Genomic DNA, 18802 nt, shown 5'->3' with positions numbered 1-18802 from the left:
CTTGTCAGCTGAGTGCAGCAGTTTGAAAAAGGTTAGACTTTATGATCCTCGGGTGGATAAACTTTTGCAAGCTTATGAAGTGTCTACATCCTTAGCCTAGGATAGTGCTGGAATACAGTCACATGCAAATTATTTGGATTGCTAAACTATCAACCTGATAGATTCATGCAGAGATTTAATGCCAGTGCCTTTTTTTGATGTGTATTGTGTAGTTCATTTAACAAATCTTAACAAGTCAGGAGACTTGCTTTACACAGGAAATCTCTGGATACACTGTTTCCAATACAGCAGAGGATTCTGGGTAAGATATGCAAATGAGGTTCACAATCACTCTCTTTTTTACTTTAGTCTGCCTTTATGCAGACTCCCTTTACACCATAGCATCGCTGTTTACACAGCTTTTAGGCTTAGCTAGTGTTAGTACAGTGATTCAGACCATCCCAGGACAGCTATTTCGAGGTTTTTGCCACTCATCAGCTGGGAGTAGGTGAATCACTGTTGGGTGAAGTTGATTTCTGGGCGAAATACAACAACTTTTTAAATTATGGGGAGGTAAAAAGTGAGTTTAAAATCCTCCACTAAGCACAAACAGGCAGAAACAGATTTGAAGATGGTACATAATGGAGGAGGAGGGGGGTATGAGTGAGGAAGAGGTTCCCAATGTATTCAGAAGTTTCTACCTACTACAAAAATACACATGGCAGGGACGTGTAGTCAGGGGAGGCAGAGCCTTACCTGTCATGAAAAGAAAATAATGTGAAAGTAAAATGAAAATAATAAAAAAAAAAACAAATATTCTGAGCTTCGATGCAAATACAGGGAGAGAGGCAGAGACAAGCTCAGCCTCTCTTGATTGCACAACTGCTTAGATGTGCTTGATGGAGTGTGGACCCACTGTCTGACAGGTCAGGGGTCATATGACATCATTAGGCCAATCATGAAAATGCCCCAGGTGAGGCTGCTATCATATCTGTCTCATGGGGGGGGGTGTATATAGCCATTGCTAGTGTAAGAGAAGCACTCTTTCTGACAATCTGTGGGCAGGATCTACTTAGAAGAGGGAACTCTAGGCGGCAGACTTGCAATGGAGCATTGGAGGAGCTACAAGCTGATCAAGCCTACCACTCCCATCCCTGCCTACTTCTAGTATCTCAGTCCCCGGTTACAAGCTTCAGCCTTCACCCAGTCTACTCTGCACTGCAGGTAAGGGACTCAGGCGCTTGGGGACCTGCCCTTCTCTGCCCCACTCTCCAGGCCATCTCCCCATCCTTCACTCAGGATTAAAGAGGCCATGGGTTCTGCAGTATTTACCCCTGGCCTGCATTGCAAAATGTGCCTAGCATTAATATAAATATTGCAACATGGTTTAAATGGACATTTTTAAGTGTATGCATAAGCATTTCTCCATGGCTGATCTACAGATAACTATATGCTTCCTGCTTTTGATGAATACTGGTATAGTATGGTGCAGGAACAAGCAGCTTGTATGTGTGGCTCGGGCTATATTGGGCAAGAATGGACAACTCTAGTCAGAGTTTTGGGGGTTCCTGGGCAGGTTTTTGGAGGTCCAAGATTTTTTCATAAGGAAACTAGGGCAGAAATATGCAAGAAAAAGAGGAAGGGTAGAAATTAGGCAAGAGCTCCTATTTTAAGATTTTTCTACACATTGCTTTATTGGGAGCTTTTTTGCTGATAATATCTTACAAGTGTCACACAACTTGCATAAACACTGCCTATCACTGGCTACTTAGTATTATGTGCTGCTGTCAGCCAATAGGCAGACAGCACAGTTAAACCAATCAGGGAAGAGGGGATGCAGTTGCCGCTTACAGGAGTTAAAACTTTTTATCATTTAGCACTGACACTGTATGATGTACTGAGGAAGTGGTGAATTTAAGCTACCTCTATTGGGTTCATATATGTATTTATCTGGCTCTAAAACTAGGCAGTGCCTCATCAGTCACTGACCTCACCACCCATCACTGAGTCCCATGACAACATCAGTTCTTGAATATGACATCTAGATAATATGTGGAAAATAGTACAGACACTATATTTTGCATTACAGAATATGCTATGCTACTTTTTTGCTACAGTGTTTATACTACTTGAGTATAGAGTCAGACAAAGAGTCTTTAACAATATTTTATTGCTTCAAGAACACTATAGATTTATTTTCTAGATATCTCCAGATTCAAGCTAATATAGCTTTATTGACATTAAAATAAACAGTATTCCGTTGAATAGGGCTATAAAGACATATAGGTACTTGCATAACTTTGAGAATTAACTTTTCAGTTCCTTATAGCTTTTCTTTGGTGCTGATGAACTACAGAGATGCAGAGCACAGCACAACAATCTTCAGGTGATACATAATTATGGCTTTAATCCCTTCACCATTGGATAAATCAGTCACCAGCTGAATAAGAAGTATTTACTTCATCATTCTCCAACATTTTGTCCTAGGTTTGAAAGTTGGCACATGTTGCTCTATAGACTGCACATAGTTGATCTAAAGTTTAAGACATATTCAGTGGCATGATGGTATTGTGTCCATGTTCAGGAACCGCACATGCATTTTTGTTTCTATATCGATTCCTTGCCATATCTAGAAAAAAGTAGAAAGGTCTTAATAAAAAAAAAAAATCAAGTTAAGCATCAGCTTATTCAGATAAATACATAATAAAAAATAATTTTATATTCCATATTATAACTCAATTTACTTAAATAATTAGTGACATTAATTATGTAATAAATTATATCATAGATTCACAATATAGCCAAGACATAAGAGAGTGGTTGATAGCTTGGCTATTTTGTAACTGAATTGACTCTGTGCTGGAACTTAATTTTGCATTTCATTTCCATTATCCCATAGGCTACTAGATTTGTACAAAATTCCCATTGAGTTGATTCAGAACTTAATGTGTCTGTTTCATATATTAAAGGTATGTATGTATATATGTGTGTTTATCTGTCTATCTTTCTATCTACATGTATGCAAATCCGCATTAGTTCTTTAGTCCTACACTAGTAAGAAATTGCCGCAGACAAGTAAGAAATTTGGCATTTTGCTCATTTCAATTTTGAGTGGATTAGTAACTTTTTCCCTCTTGACTAGTAACTTTTCTTCCCTGACTATAGTGATATTTTTACATCCCACAATCAAAAGAGAAATAAAGCGAGGCAGGGGACAGGTAAATATTAAAACATAATTTTATTGAGAAAAGGGGTAAAAAGATTCCTGGGCAATGTATTAAAAGCATCAGTAAAAATCCGGTATAGCAGCGATCTTATGCGTTTCAGCTATTGCCTTCCTCATAGACTGTGCTACACCGGTCATGACGGCTGTTTAAAAAGGCTCCTATGATTACATGCCTAACAACACCTGTGACAGTTGAATCGGCAGATATTTAACCCAAAACTCCCTTATAGTATCATGATCCCAAACAAGTGACATAATAGGGCATAAATTATACAGAAAATGTGATCGTACCTTTTACCTTGTGTCATTACAATAGAAGAAGAACACTTATGAAATAATGATAGCGCACCAGTTAATACAAACTGTATATAAACTTAAATATATCCTAAATGTTAGCTGTAAAATACTACAAGGGAGTCCTGTGCATACATTCAAATAATACATCCGTATAGAAAAGTATGCATTCAAAAAAAGAAAGTAAATTACAACACTGTAAACAGTAAATAAATAATGTATGTACTCAGCCTTATATATATAGTACAGTTATAATAGGGGGACAGAAATGTGCTTATAACATGCCTGGTTAATACCAAATTAGGAAACCACATATCTTAATAGACCCACATATCTGTATGTTAAGCCAACAAAAACATGTCATATATAGAAAACTTTCCTTAGATGTCCCAGTTGGAATCATTTTTAAAAAAAATACAAGGAGTAAAAAAGGAGAGAATTTACAAATTTAAGGTAGATTAGACATTTCCAGCAATTTATGAGATCAGTCTTGATGTTGAGACCATCTGGTACCCTAGTTTAAAGTAACTTGTCCCTTGTATGTGAAGTAACTTGTCCCTATCTCCCCCTCTCCATGGAGTTTTAACCTGTTCAATCACTTGCCATTTGAGATGTTCCACTCTACCACGATGTTGCAATTTAAAGTGTAATACCACCTGTGAATGGTTCCAACTGGGACATCTAAGGAAAGTGTCAAATTCAGATTTGAATTTGAATATTACATTTATAAAACACAGTTGTAGACTAGAAATACTTTTTGTGACATATTACATTTCGAAATTGAATGTGATATAAAATACATAGCTAAACATTCTATTATTCGAACAGATATTTTCGAATGTTATTGGAAAATTCGAAAACGAAAATTCGAAAATAGAATGTTAGAATGTTATGTAAACATTCGAAATTCGATTTGAACGAATGTCTCAAAAACAGAATTTATGTTTACCTGATAAATTACTTTCTCCAACGGTGTGTCCGGTCCACGGCGTCATCCTTACTTGTGGGATATTCTCTTCCCCAACAGGAAATGGCAAAAAGCCCAGCAAAGCTGGTCACATGATCCCTCCTAGGCTCCGCCTTCCCCAGTCATTCGACCGACGTAAAGGAGGAATATTTGCATAGGAGAAATCATATGATACCGTGGTGACTGTAGTTAGAGAAATTAAATCATCAGACCTGATTAAAAAAACCAGGGCGGGCCGTGGACCGGACACACCGTTGGAGAAAGTAATTTATCAGGTAAACATAAATTCTGTTTTCTCCAACATAGGTGTGTCCGGTCCACGGCGTCATCCTTACTTGTGGGAACCAATACCAAAGCTTTAGGACACGGATGATGGGAGGGAGCAAATCAGGTCACCTAGATGGAAGGCACCACGGTTTGCAAAACCTTTCTCCCAAAAATAGCCTCAGAAGAAGCAAAAGTATCAAATTTGTAAAATTTGGTAAAAGTGTGCAGTGAAGACCAAGTCGCTGCCTTACATATCTGATCAACAGAAGCCTCGTTCTTGAAGGCCCATGTGGAAGCCACAGCCCTAGTGGAATGAGCTGTGATTCTTTCAGGAGGCTGCCGTCCGGCAGTCTCATAAGCCAATCTGATGATGCTTTTAAGCCAAAAAGAGAGAGAGGTAGAAGTTGCTTTTTGACCTCTCCTTTTACCAGAATAAACAACAAACAAGGAAGATGTTTGTCTGAAATCCTTTGTAGCCTCTAAATAGAATTTTAGAGCACGAACTACATCCAAATTGTGCAACAAACGTTCCTTCTTTGAAACTGGATTCGGACACAAAGAAGGCACAACTATCTCCTGGTTAATATTTTTGTTAGAAACAACTTTCGGAAGAAAACCAGGTTTAGTACGCAAAACCACCTTATCTGCATGGAACACCAGATAAGGAGGAGAACACTGCAGAGCAGATAACTCTGAAACTCTTCTAGCAGAAGAAATTGCAACCAAAAACAAAACTTTCCAAGATAATAACTTAATATCTACGGAATGTAAGGGTTCAAACGGAACCCCTTGAAGAACTGAAAGAACTAAATTGAGACTCCAAAGAGGAGTCAAAGGTTTGTAAACAGGCTTGATTCTAACCAGAGCCTGAACAAAAGCCTGAACATCTGGCACAGCCGCCAGCTTCTTGTGAAGTAAAACAGATAAAGCAGAAATCTGTCCCTTCAAAGAACTTGCAGATAATCCTTTCTCCAAACCCTCTTGTAGAAAGGATAGAATCTTAGGGATTTTTACCCTGTTCCATGGGAATCCTTTCGATTCGCACCAACAGATATATTTCTTCCATACTTTATGGTAAATTTTCCTAGTTACAGGCTTTCTAGCCTGATTAAGAGTATCAATGACAGAATCTGAGAACCCACGCTTTGATAAAATCAAGCGTTCAATCTCCAAGCAGTCAGTTGGAGTGATGCCAGATTCGGATGTTCGAACGGACCTTGAACAAGAAGGTCCCGTCTCAAAGGTAGCTTCCATGGTGGAGCCGATGACATATTCACCAGGTCTGCATACCAAGTTCTGCGTGGCCACGCAGGAGCTATCAAGATAACCGAAGCCCTCTCTTGATTGATCCTGGCTACCAGCCTGGGAATGAGAGGAAACGGTGGGAACACATAAGCTAGGTTGAAGGTCCAGGGCGCTACTAGTGCATCTACTAGAGTCGCCTTGGGATCCCTGGATCTGGACCCGTAGCAAGGAACCTTGAAGTTCTGACGAGACGCCATCAGATCCATGTCTGGAATGCCCCATAATTGAGTTATTTGGGCAAAGATTTCCGGATGGAGTTCCCACTCCCCCGGATGAAATGTCTGACGACTCAGAAAATCCGCTTCCCAATTTTCCACTCCTGGGATGTGGATTGCAGACAAGTGGCAGGAGTGAAGCTCCGCCCATTGAATTACTTTGGTCACTTCTTCCATCGCCAGGGAACTCCTTGTTCCCCCCTGATGGTTGATATATGCAACAGTCGTCATGTTGTCTGATTGAAACCTTATGAATTTGGCCTTTGCTAGTTGAGGCCAAGCCTTGAGAGCATTGAATATCGCTCTCAGTTCCAGAATGTTTATCGGGAGAAGAGATTCTTCCCGAGACCATAGACCCTGAGCCTTCAGGTGTTTCCAGACCGCGCCCCAGCCCACCAGGCTGGCGTCGGTCGTTACAATGACCCACTCTGGTCTTCTGAAGCTCATCCCTTGGGACAGGTTGTCCAGGGTCAGCCACCAACGGAGTGAATCTCTGGTCCTCTGATCTACTTGGATCGTCGGGGACAAATCTGTATAATCCCCATTCCACTGTCTGAGCATGCACAGTTGTAATGGTCTTAGATGAATTCGCGCAAAAGGAACTATGTCCATTGCTGCAACCGTCAAACCTATTACTTCCATGCACTGCGCTATGGAAGGAAGAAGAACAGAATGAAGTACTTGACAAGAGCTTAGAAGTTTTGATTTTCTGGCTTCTGTCAGAAAAATCTTCATTTCCAAGGAGTCTATTATTGTTCCCAAGAAGGGAACTCTTGTTGACGGAAATAGAGAACTTTTTTCTACGTTCACTTTCCACCCGTGAGATCTGAGAAAGGCTAGGACAATGTCCGTATGAGCCTTTGCTTGTGGTAGAGACGACGCTTGAATCAGTATGTCGTCCAAGTAGGGTACTACTGCAATGCCCCTTGGCCTTAGCACCGCTAGAAGGGACCCTAGTACCTTTGTGAAAATTCTTGGAGCAGTGGCTAGTCCGAATGGAAGTGCCACAAACTGGTAATGCTTGTCCAGAAAGGCGAATCTTAGGAACCGATGATGTTCCTTGTGGATAGGAATATGTAGATACGCATCCTTTAAATCCACCGTGGTCATGAATTGACCTTCCTGGATGGTAGGAAGAATTGTCCGAATGGTTTCCATCTTGAACGATGGGACCTTGAGAAATTTGTTTAGGATCTTGAGATCCAAAATTGGCCTGAATGTTCCCTCTTTTTTGGGAACTATGAACAGATTGGAGTAAAACCCCATCCCTTGTTCTCCTAATGGAACAGGATGAATCACTCCCATTTTTAACAGGTCTTCTACACAATGTAAGAATGCCTGTCTTTTTATTTGGTCTGAAGACAATTGAGACCTGTGGAACCTTCCCCTTGGGGGTAGTTCCTTGAATTCCAGGAGATAACCTTGAGAAACTATTTCTAGCGCCCAAGGATCCTGAACATCTCTTGCCCAAGCCTGAGCGAAGAGAGAGAGTCTGCCCCCCACCAGATGCGGTCCCGGATCGGGGGCCAGCATCTCATGCTGTCTTGGTAGCGGTAGCGGGCTTCTTGGCCTGCTTACCTTTGTTCCAGCCTTGCATCGGTCTCCAGGCTGGCTTGGTTTGAGAAGAATTACCCTCTTGCTTAGAGGATGTAGAATTTGAGGCTGGTCCGTTTCTGCGAAAGGGACGAAAATTTGTTTTATTTTTAGCCTTAAAAGACCTATCCTGAGGAAGGGCGTGGCCCTTTCCCCCAGTGATGTCTGAAATAATCTCTTTCAAGTCAGGGCCAAACAGCGTTTTCCCCTTGAAAGGGATGTTAAGCAATCTGTTCTTGGAGGACACATCCGCTGACCAAGACTTCAGCCAAAGCGCTCTGCGCGCCACAATAGCAAAACCTGAATTTTTCGCCGCTAATCTAGCTAATTGCAAAGTGGCGTCTAAGGTAAAAGAGTTAGCCAACTTAAGTGCTTGAACTCTGTCCATAACCTCCTCATAAGAGGATGCTTGATTGAGCGACTTTTCTAGTTCCTCGAACCAGAAACACGCTGCTGTAGTGACAGGAACAATGCATGAAATTGGTTGTAGAAGGTAACCTTGCTGAACAAACATCTTTTTAAGCAAACCCTCTAATTTTTTATCCATAGGATCTTTGAAAGCACAACTATCTTCTATAGGGATAGTGGTGCGTTTATTTAGAGTAGAAACCGCCCCCTCGACCTTGGGGACTGTCTGCCATAAGTCCTTCCTGGGGTCGACCATAGGAAATAATTTCTTAAATATAGGGGGAGGGACAAAAGGTATGCCGGGCCTTTCCCATTCTTTATTTACAATGTCCGCCACCCGCTTGGGTATAGGAAAAGCTTCGGGGGGCACCGGGACCTCTAGGAACCTGTACATCTTACATAATTTCTCTGGAATGACCAAATTGTCATAATCATCCAGAGTAGATAACACCTCCTTAAGCAGAGCGCGGAGATGTTCCAATTTAAATTTAAATGTAATAACGTCAGGTTCAGCTTGTTGAGAAATTTTTCCTGAATCTGAAATTTCTCCCTCAGACAAAACCTCCCTAGCCCCTTCAGACTGGTGTAAGGGCATGTCAGAACCATTATCATCAGCGTCCTCATGCTCTTCAGTATCTAAAACAGAGCAGTCGCGCTTTCGCTGATAGGTGGGCATTTTGGCTAAAATGTTTTTAATAGAATTATCCATTACAGCCGTTAATTGTTGCATAGTAAGGAGGATTGGCGCACTAGATTCACTAGGGACCTCCTGAGTGGGCAAGACTGGTGTAGACATAGAAGGAGATGATGCAGTACCATGCTTACTCCCCTCACTTAAGGAATCATTTTGGGCAACATTATTATCAGTGGCATCATTGTCCCTACTTTGTTTGTCACATTCATCACATATATTTAAATGGAGAGGAACCTTGGCTTCCGAACATACAGAACATCGTCTATCTGATAGTTCAGACATGTTAATAGGCATAAACTTGATAACAAAGCACAAAAAACGTTTTAAAATAAAACCGTTACTGTCTCTTTAAATTTTAAACTGAATATACGCAAAAGTATGAAGGAAATGTTCAAAATTCACCAAAATTTCACCACAGTGTCATAAAGCCTTAAAAGTATTGCACACCAAATTTGAAAGCTTTAACTCTTAAAATAACGGAACCGGAGCCGTTTTTACATTTAACCCCTATACAGTCCCTGGTATCTGCTTTGCTGAGACCCAACCAAGCCCAGAGGGGAATACGATACCAAATGACGCCTTCAATAAGCTTTTTCAGTGGATCTGAGCTCCTCACACATGCATCTGCATGCCTTGCTTCTCAAAAACAACTGCGCATTAGTGGCGCGAAAATGAGGCTCTGCCTATGACTAGAAAAGGCCCCCAGTGAAAAAGGTGTCCAATACAGTGCCTGCCGTTTTTTTTTTTTTTTTTTTAATAAAATTCCCAAGATTAAAATAACTCTCCAAAGTTATAAACCATTAAATATGCTTATAAAGTAATCGTTTTGGCCCAGAAAAATGTCTACCAGTCTTTAAAGCCCTTGTGAAGCCCTTTTATTCTTATATTGAAAATTAAGAAAATGGCTTACCGGATCCCATAGGGAAAATGACAGCTTCCAGCATTACCAAGTCTTGTTAGAAATGTGTCATACCTCAAGCAGCCAAAGTCTGCTCACTGTTTCCCCCAACTGAAGTTAATTCCTCTCAACAGTCCTGTGTGGAAACAGCCATCGATTTTAGTAACGGTTGCTAAAATCATTTTCCTCTTACAAACAGAAATCTTCATCTCTTTTCTGTTTCAGAGTAAATAGTACATACCAGCACTATTTTAAAATAACAAACTCTTGATAGAAGAATAAAAACTACATTTAAACACCAAAAAACTCTGAGCCATCTCCGTGGAGATGTTGCCTGTGCAACGGCAAAGAGAATGACTGGGGAAGGCGGAGCCTAGGAGGGATCATGTGACCAGCTTTGCTGGGCTCTTTGCCATTTCCTGTTGGGGAAGAGAATATCCCACAAGGATGACGCCGTGGACCGGACACACCTATGTTGGAGAAATTCTTTTTACATTTCGAATGTTTAGAAACATTCGCCCATCCCTAGTGAACTGATTAGATTGTTTGAGAATAATTATGTGAAAAAGATGGTTATTTATGCTGCTGCAATTAATTTATGTTTTTTTTTTTCCATGAAGCAAATCACATTTGAGATTTTATTATATTGTATTTGCGCTTTCAGGCCCTATGAGCAGCCCTCAGTGATGCTTCTGGGAAGAGAGATGGGTGCACTATAAACACACACACTGGCCTCAGTAACAGCTGTTCCATCAGACACTGGGGCAATAGTGGATACAAGCACAGAGAATAATAAATATGACGCTATGTGTGTGTGAGGCAATGAGGTGCTAGCACTATACACAGTACACACAGAGCCGCCTGCAGCTCAGGAGGAATTAGAGGCCACAGACAGTGGAAATTGGCCACGTTCCAGGTGCGGGGGGGGGCACCAAAATAAGAGCTAGTGAGAGACAGGCAAGGGGATAACACAGGAGAGAGATACGGGAGACGCTCGTACACTAGAGAGATCTGACAGCAGCACACACATCCTGTGTATATGCTTTAACATAAAGCGCACACTGTATACTATATATAATGTTTCACTGTGAAACACAATCTGATTGACCGGATCAGTCATAGAATTAATGAGACAATAATTACAATTGTATTACATGAATCAGAGAGCAGTTAACTCTCCTTAGTTTCCTAAGAAGCATCATGTAGATATAGCTCTCTTTCTCCCTCCCCTCTATAAAGTATTAGATTCTCATAGAACTAAATGAAATGAAAGGAGTGCGCAGGGATGAGAGGAGCCTGTACTAGTGCTGCAGTTCAAGCTTTTGGGAGACGTCAGAGAAGGAGGAGTCAGGTGGCCATTTCAAAACAGCCAGATGAGATCTAGTAAGTGTATTTTCTGCCAAAGTTTATTTAGATGAAAATTGGGCTAGAGTTTGATGTAAAGATTGTTAATTAACTAATCTAAATAAGTAACAGTAATGTTTGGGTTGACTGTCCCTTTAAGGTGAAAGTTACAACACTCAAAGTGCAAACATGGTTCAGACAGGAATGGAGGGGGAGGCTCCTGCCCTGCCTCCGGCCCGGCCCAGCCTCATGCTGTCCACGCCCCCCAGTGACGCAACTGCCAGGCAGAATACATAGTTAGAAGCGGCGCGTGCATGGTTTGTAAGCGCGCACGTCCCTCACAACTGTCCTATTGCTGCTCTCCACACACACTTAGCTAGATGGCATCTGAACAAGAAACAGCTTTTTATAGGTAAGAGAATAAGGTTATATTATTAATAAGTTAAACTATGTACAAAGTGTTTTATTCTTAATACAAATGAGTAATAAAAGTGCCTAACTGCATATTACAAGTTTTTGTATCACACAGTGAAAATTTGGAGTTGAAAAAGTGGGTGACTAAGAAATGTCATGGGACCACCAGCTCTTGGTGCAAAATTTTCAACCCCTGTGGAAAATTGTATTGTTAAGGTGTAACAAATTCATATTTGATCAAAAACGTAATATTTGTATGTAAATTATAGAGAAATAAATTGTATTAAATAATAGCAGTGTAAATTGTAATTTAAGTGCACTGGATGTGCAAAAAACACAGAAATGTGTACATACAAGTACAAAATACAAAGCGTAATAGTTTTTTCGTAAAATGGGCTGAACATGGGCGTTCTATGTGCGTATATGAAATTGTCTCTCTAATCCAAGCGTAATTCTGTAAAGATTTTTGCACTTCAGATCTCACAGTTTTTTTATCGCAAACTAAAAGGTGGTGAGCTTTTCTCAAAACACTCAATATACTTATAACCCTAACAGAAAAACACATGCATACAAACATATAAGCGATTTTAAGATGCTATATGCAGAAAACTTTAATTTTGAAAGTGTGCCCCCTGCTCACTGCTAACTTCACTCTAAGTGTCCCTTTCCAGTGAGCCCCATTACTTTCAATAGAAGACATCTCGCCACTCGCAGGGACTGCCCCTTTTTTATGATAATTGCACCAGGCAGCCCCGGTGAGGGTCGGCGAGAAAAAGCAGGTCTGATCTGGTGAAGTTTAGATCATCGGGCCCTGAGTCTTTATTTGTTTTATGACAGTGGGAAAGTCTCCCTAATGGTGATAGGGAAACCAGACGTGGACTCACTGCTCAATGTGCCTAGAGGGATATGGCTGCACCTCACTGACAAGGTCCATAGAAGGCCAAAACAATTGTCTGGGGTGGCTTGCTTCTCGCTCAGAAGAGAACTGCCTGGTACTTTGGGGTTTTACCGTCCTTTTTAGATGGTATCAGAACTTCAGGAAAATGCTCCTCTGTGAAAGGCAGAACTGGACTTAAAGAGGGTGCTTCAAGGTGGTGAGCCACAAAAGAAAACAAGCTAATGACCCATCTATATAGTGTCTATATTTGTATTATGACACTGGGCAAAGTCTCCCTAAAGGTGATTGGGTACACCAGATGTACCCTCCCTCCAGTTTACTGCAACCTCTTACAGTTCCCAAACAGCCGTTGTTCTTTCCTGGTTAAGTGCTACTCTCTGTGTATATTTATCCTATGACACTGCCACATTTAAAGCCATTATAATTATAATTCCAATTGAAGATTTCATGTCTATGGAGATTTCATGGCTATGTGCTGGGTTGTATGCACTGGTTAGCAATGGGTGTGGCTGAAACACCTGAACTAATTAGCAGGGGTGTCCGCATACCTTTGGCCATATAGTATGTATGTGTATGCTTTGCACACCCTTCCCTGAGTACACATATACTTATGCTAATCTTATCTATATTTCTGCAAGATACATTTATTAGCTACAACAATACCTAGGGTGTAGTACTTGCAGAGTAAAAAAGGACAATAACATATACAGGAAATTCTGCATTAAAAAAATATTTATACAATGGTACTGATTTACTATTAACTGTTAAAATGCTGACTAGAAGATAAATAATAATTTTGGATTAACTTGTTTTCCTGCAGCCAAAGTTCATTTTTTAATTTCCCCCTCCACAAGCAAGGCAAACTTAGGAAAGAAAAAAAATAAAGCAAGTGAGATTTTTATAGCATTACATTTTAACAGCTTCACCCCCAAAAGACTTCTATTCACATATTACTAAGCTGCAATTGATCTATGGAATGTGATTGTATCATTCTACAACGGGCCACTGGAACTCTTCTCAGTAATACATTACTAGAAGTCTTTTGGGGGGTGGAGCTGTTACAGATTGTTACAGAGTAATGCTATGAAATTCTCTATTTTTTTCTTTCTTTACTGAGACTGCCTGGATTGCTTATAAAAATAAAGGGACAGTCTACACTAAAATTTGTATTGTTTAAAAAGATAGCTAATCCCTTTATTACCAATTCCCAAGTTTTGCATAACCAACGGTTATATTACTTTTTACCTCTGTGATTACCTTGTATTTAAGCCTCAGCAGACTGCCCACTTATTTAAATACTTTTGACAGACTTGCATTTTAACCAATCAGCGCTGACTCATAAATAACTCCATGGGAGTAAGCACAGTGTAATCTATAAGGGACACATGAACTAGCTCTGTCTAGCTGGGGGGAAAAGCACTGAGATAAGAGGCGGCCTTCAACAGATAAGAAATCAGTTTAAGCCTACCTAGGTTTAGCTTTCAACAAAGCTAGATATCTGCCTTTTCTTGCCAGCATTTCTCACTAGAGTTTAAATCCTGGACTGCTGGGAATACTCTGCATAATTCACCAAGATGCTAAATGTAACCCTGTCTGGCAAATATGCCCAATAATGATACTCCAGCCTAAATTATATCCATTGTCTGAATTTAGCAAGAATAAGGAGGCATTTTTTCAACAAAGAATGGCAATCATCTTAAACAAAATAACATTATTATTTGCTTTAATTACCTTCAGAAAGTCTTCAAACGTTATCCCTTCATATACCTGGTCAGGTTCCTGTTAAAGAACAAACATATACTTGTTGCATTTTTTTAATAAGTCAGTCATTGTTTGCAGTTGAGTTCAGTGTCTGTTTCAGCATGCTAGTGCCTATTACATTATAGAAACTTAAAGGAACATGATATCCAAATGTTGAAGCACATGAAACTGATGCAGCATAGTTGTAAAAAGCTGTCTAGAAAATATCACTTAAACATCTCTATGTAAAAAAAAGAAAGATATTTTACCTCAAATTTCATAACTGTAAAGAGACTTTAAGCAGCCAGTCAACTTGTCTCAGAACTTGCAAGGGAGTGTGCATCTGGCCTGTGCAGGCACAGTCATGTTAATTTCCTATTCAGTTTAAGTAAGTTCTCATGAGATCACAGCAAAGGCAAAGCATTACCTCAGCACTGCTGAGGCTGATTGGCTATTTATTTTTTTCAACTTGCAGCTGGACAGCAGCTGAAGTATTACTATTTACAAATCACTAAGTCTGATGAGCTGAAGACATTTTGAGGTGAAATATCTTCCTTTTTACATAGAGATGCTAAGGTGATATGTCTTTTTAAGTACAGTACTTTGTAGAACTAAAATGTTACATTTATTTCCAAAAATGTAAACATCTAACATACTTATAAGGAAAATATGTCTGCATGATATTCTCAGGGTTATCTTCTCTTTAAAGACATCATTATATCTGGAATCTATTTACTGTTTAATGTAATCTTTATAATTGGAACTCAGAGTAGACTAAGCACATTTTCTATTGTTCAGGTAAAATATAATTTTTTTAAAAAATAATTCAAATCTCTACATAAAAAGAGGTTATAAAAATGACTTGATAAGTATTTGCAATGTAATTGTATCTCTCTTTAATTAACAAATTGTGATTAAAGGGATATAAAAACCAAAAAAAAAATATTTCAGGATTCAGATAGAGAATACAATTTTAACCAACATTCTAATTTACTTCTATTACCTGATTTGCTTCATTCTTTAGATATCTTTGTTGAAGAAATAGCAATGCACATGGGTGATCCATTTACACGAGGCATCTATGTGCAGCCACCAATCAGCAGCTACTGAGCCTATCTAGATATGCTTTTCAACAAAGGATATCAAGAGAATGAAGCAAATTAGATAATAGAAGTAAATTGGAAAGTTGTTTAAAACGACATGCTCTTTCTAAATCATGAAATAAATATTTTGGGTTTCATGTCCCTTTAACACTGTAATGGCATGCTTATGCTGTGATATAACATTTAATGTTATGGATGCTAAAATCACAAAATATAAGTAGACATTGCATTGAACAGTCTGGCTCCTGACATCTAAATTTCCTTTAGTAACAGAAATGCAGATTGATTGATTTTTATTTTACTTGGTTTTAGATATATTTTTTCTTATGGATTTCACTTGAAGTGCTCCATTTAATGCTCATGATGATGCTGAGTAGGACTGATAATACATTTAAGCCCCATATGGCCATTGATTTCATTTTATAATTGGTCAGACCTGTCATTGCCAATTTGTGTGTTGATGAATGGCTAAAAATAATATGGCCAAGAAAACCATTTTGATTAAAACTGAAAACTGCACTTGTATGATTATACTAAATGATCACAAGTATGCAAGAGTATGAGCCAGTATACAAATAAGGGTAATTAAAGCATATTTTTCTGTCTATTTACTAACTTGTGCAAATTTAAGTTTTTAAACTTTGTAAACAAATTTGTTTAGCAGATATAAAGGGACATTATGGCCTCCATTACATGTGCAGCGTCTCTGCAAAATCCTCCGCCGCCAGATTTTACGCGATTTTGGTATTACATATATGATGTAGCATACAAGTTATGCGCGTATATGTCCCCCGTCGCCCGCAATTATTACTCCCATAAGCTAACATAGAACCGCGTTGCAAATCGGTATCCAATATCCAGCGCAAGGACTTACGTGGTGAAAATGGAGAAACCTTACTCCATTTTTACCTCGCCATAAAAGGCAGCCGCAGCAAGCCTTGCGCTGAGTATGGGAGCACCGTAACTCCCAAAAATGCCTGCAAAAATAAACTAACATCTAACACATGCGCAATGTCTATCTACCTGTCAACCGCAATCCCCCACCGCAATAACTAATAAAGTTTATTAACCCTAAATCCGCCAACCCCAACATCGCAAACTACCTATTAAAACCATTAACCCCTAAACAGTCATTAGCCCACAACGCAATAAACCTAATCAAGTTTTAACCCCTAAACCGCCATAGCCCACAACGCAATAAACCTAACCCCCCCTTAATTAACTAAAATTACCTAATTTACAAAATACTAACTTTACTATTAAATTAAAAAAAAACTAACACTACTTAAAAAATAAAAATAAACTAAGTATAAATTAAAGGGGCAGTCTAATCAAAATTCTGGAGTAGACTGTCCCTTTAAGCAAGAATTACAGAAAATAATAAAATCTAAGATTACAGAAAATAATAAATAAAATGACAAAATTTTAAATAAATTACACCTAATCCGTATGAAAATATAAAAGCCCCCCAAAATAAAAACACCCCCTAATCTAATAAACTACAAGTAAAAGGACTTTTTGCAGGGCATTGCCCCAAGATAATCAGCTCTTTTGCACAAAAAATACACACAGCCCCCACTACCAGTAAACCCCCACACCCACCAAACCCCCCAAAAAAAACTAACACTGAAAACGCTAAACTACCCATTGCCCTGAAAAGGGCATTTGTTGGGCATTGCCCTTAAAAGAACATTCAACTCTTTTGCTGCCCACCCTATCTAAATAAAATAAATCCCCCCAAAAAACCCTTAAAAAAGCCTAAGTCTAACCCCCAAGTGGTCCTCACCTTTCCTGAAGTCCAGCGGAGAAGGTCCTGTTCTAGGCGGTGAAGTCTTCTTCCAAGCTGTGACCTCTTCTTTCTTCTTCCAGGAATCAGCCGGCGCGGAGCGGAGGGCGGAACTAAAGACCGGCGACTCTGGAACTGAAGACCGGCGACTCTGGAACTGAAGACTGGCGACCGCGGAGCCATCGAGCATGGAGGAGCCTCTTCATACGATCTCCGCCGTACACTGAATAGGAATTCAAGGTACGCAATTAAAAATGGTGTCCCTTGAATTCCTATTGGCTGATTTGAGCCTTCAAATTCAAATCAGCCAATCGGATGAGAGCTACTGAAATCCTATTGGCTGTTCAAATCAGCCAATAGGATTTCAGTAGCTCTTATCCTATTATTTACTGGTGGGGGGGCTGTGTGTATTTTTTGTGCAAAAGAGCTGATTATCTTAGGGAAATGCCCTGCAAAAAGTCATTTTAAGAGCTACTGGTAGTTTATTAGATTAGGGGGTGTTTTTATTTTGGGGGGCTTTTTTATTTTCATAGGCATTAGGTGTAATTTATTTAAAATTTTGTAATTTTTTTTATTTTCTGTAATCTTAGATTTTATTTTTTTCTGTAATTCTTTCTTAAAGGGACATTCTACTCCAGAATTTTTATTAGACTGCCCCTTTAATTTATACTTAGTTTATTTTTATTTTTTAAGTAGTGTTAGTTTTTTTTAAATTTAATAGTAACGTTAGTATTTTGTAAATTCAGTAATTTTAGTTAATTTAGGGGGTGTTAGGTTAGGGGTTAGGTTTATTGTGTTGTGGGCTATGGCAGTTTAGGGGATAATACTTGATTAGGTTTATTGCGTTGTGGGCTATGGCAGTTTAGGGGTTAATACTTGATTAGGTTTATTGCGTTGTGGGCTATGGCGGTTTAGGGGTTAATACTTGATTAGGTTTATTGCGTTGTGGGCTAATGGCGGTTTAGGGGTTAATGGTTTTAATAGGTAGTTTGTGATATTGGGGTTGGCGGATTTAGGGTTAATAATTGAGTTATTACTTACGGTGTGGGTTTGATGGCGGATATAGGGGTTAATAGTTTAAATAGGCATGTTGTGGGGGGTTTTCGGTCTAGGGGTTAATACATTTAATATTAGTAATGAGAGGGGGGGTTGCGGATCTAGGGGTTTTACTTGTCGGGCTTATTTTTGTGAGGCGTGTTAGACTTTTACAGGAGATTTGTTATTTTCTTTACTTGTCTTAGGCGCCGGCAGTTTCTAAAGTGCCGTAAGTCACTGGCGACTCCAGAAATCTGTATTTACACTCATTTCTGGACATCGCTAGTTTATCAGACTTACAGCACTTTATGAACTGCCGGCGGGGTTTATGTAATACCCCGATGTGCGAGGTGAAATTACGGACAACGCAGGTATATTTGATCGCGCCCTATATATGATGCATTAAAAGAAAAGATTAGTCTGAGAGTAGCATGTAGGTGTTTTTTTGAAACTTTTATTAGCTGTTTAAATAGTGACAAAATAAGATTAAACTTTTAGTATCTGTAAGGGACATTCCAGACAAAATTGGAATTCATTTGGTTGCATTTCAGTTAAGAAATAGAAGAATTTTTCTAATATACAAGTATTAGTAAAAATGCTTCTAATAAAAGCTATTGCTGTATCAAAAGTGTATTT

At 39.3% G+C, this 18802-nt stretch overlaps 1 protein-coding gene across 1 annotated transcript in view; it reads right to left on the bottom strand.

Annotated features, from left to right (window-relative positions):
• Window positions 1-2132: 2132 nt before the first annotated feature.
• TESC (tescalcin) overlaps window positions 2133-18802 on the bottom strand; it is a 153687-nt gene continuing 137017 nt past the window's right edge. Inside the window, exons 7-8 of the mRNA XM_053701688.1 lie at window positions 14234-14281; window positions 2133-2608 (exon numbers count right to left, since the gene is read on the bottom strand). Of these exons, the coding sequence (XP_053557663.1) occupies window positions 2531-2608; window positions 14234-14281 (126 nt within the window). The 3' untranslated portion in view covers window positions 2133-2530. The remainder of the gene's footprint in view (window positions 2609-14233; window positions 14282-18802) is intronic.

Source organism: Bombina bombina, chromosome 2, assembly GCF_027579735.1.
Source record: "Bombina bombina isolate aBomBom1 chromosome 2, aBomBom1.pri, whole genome shotgun sequence".
NCBI classification, from domain to species: domain Eukaryota; kingdom Metazoa; phylum Chordata; class Amphibia; order Anura; family Bombinatoridae; genus Bombina; species Bombina bombina.
Note: the sequence above shows the minus strand (reverse complement) of the source record. Positions and strands in the feature narration are given on the sequence as shown.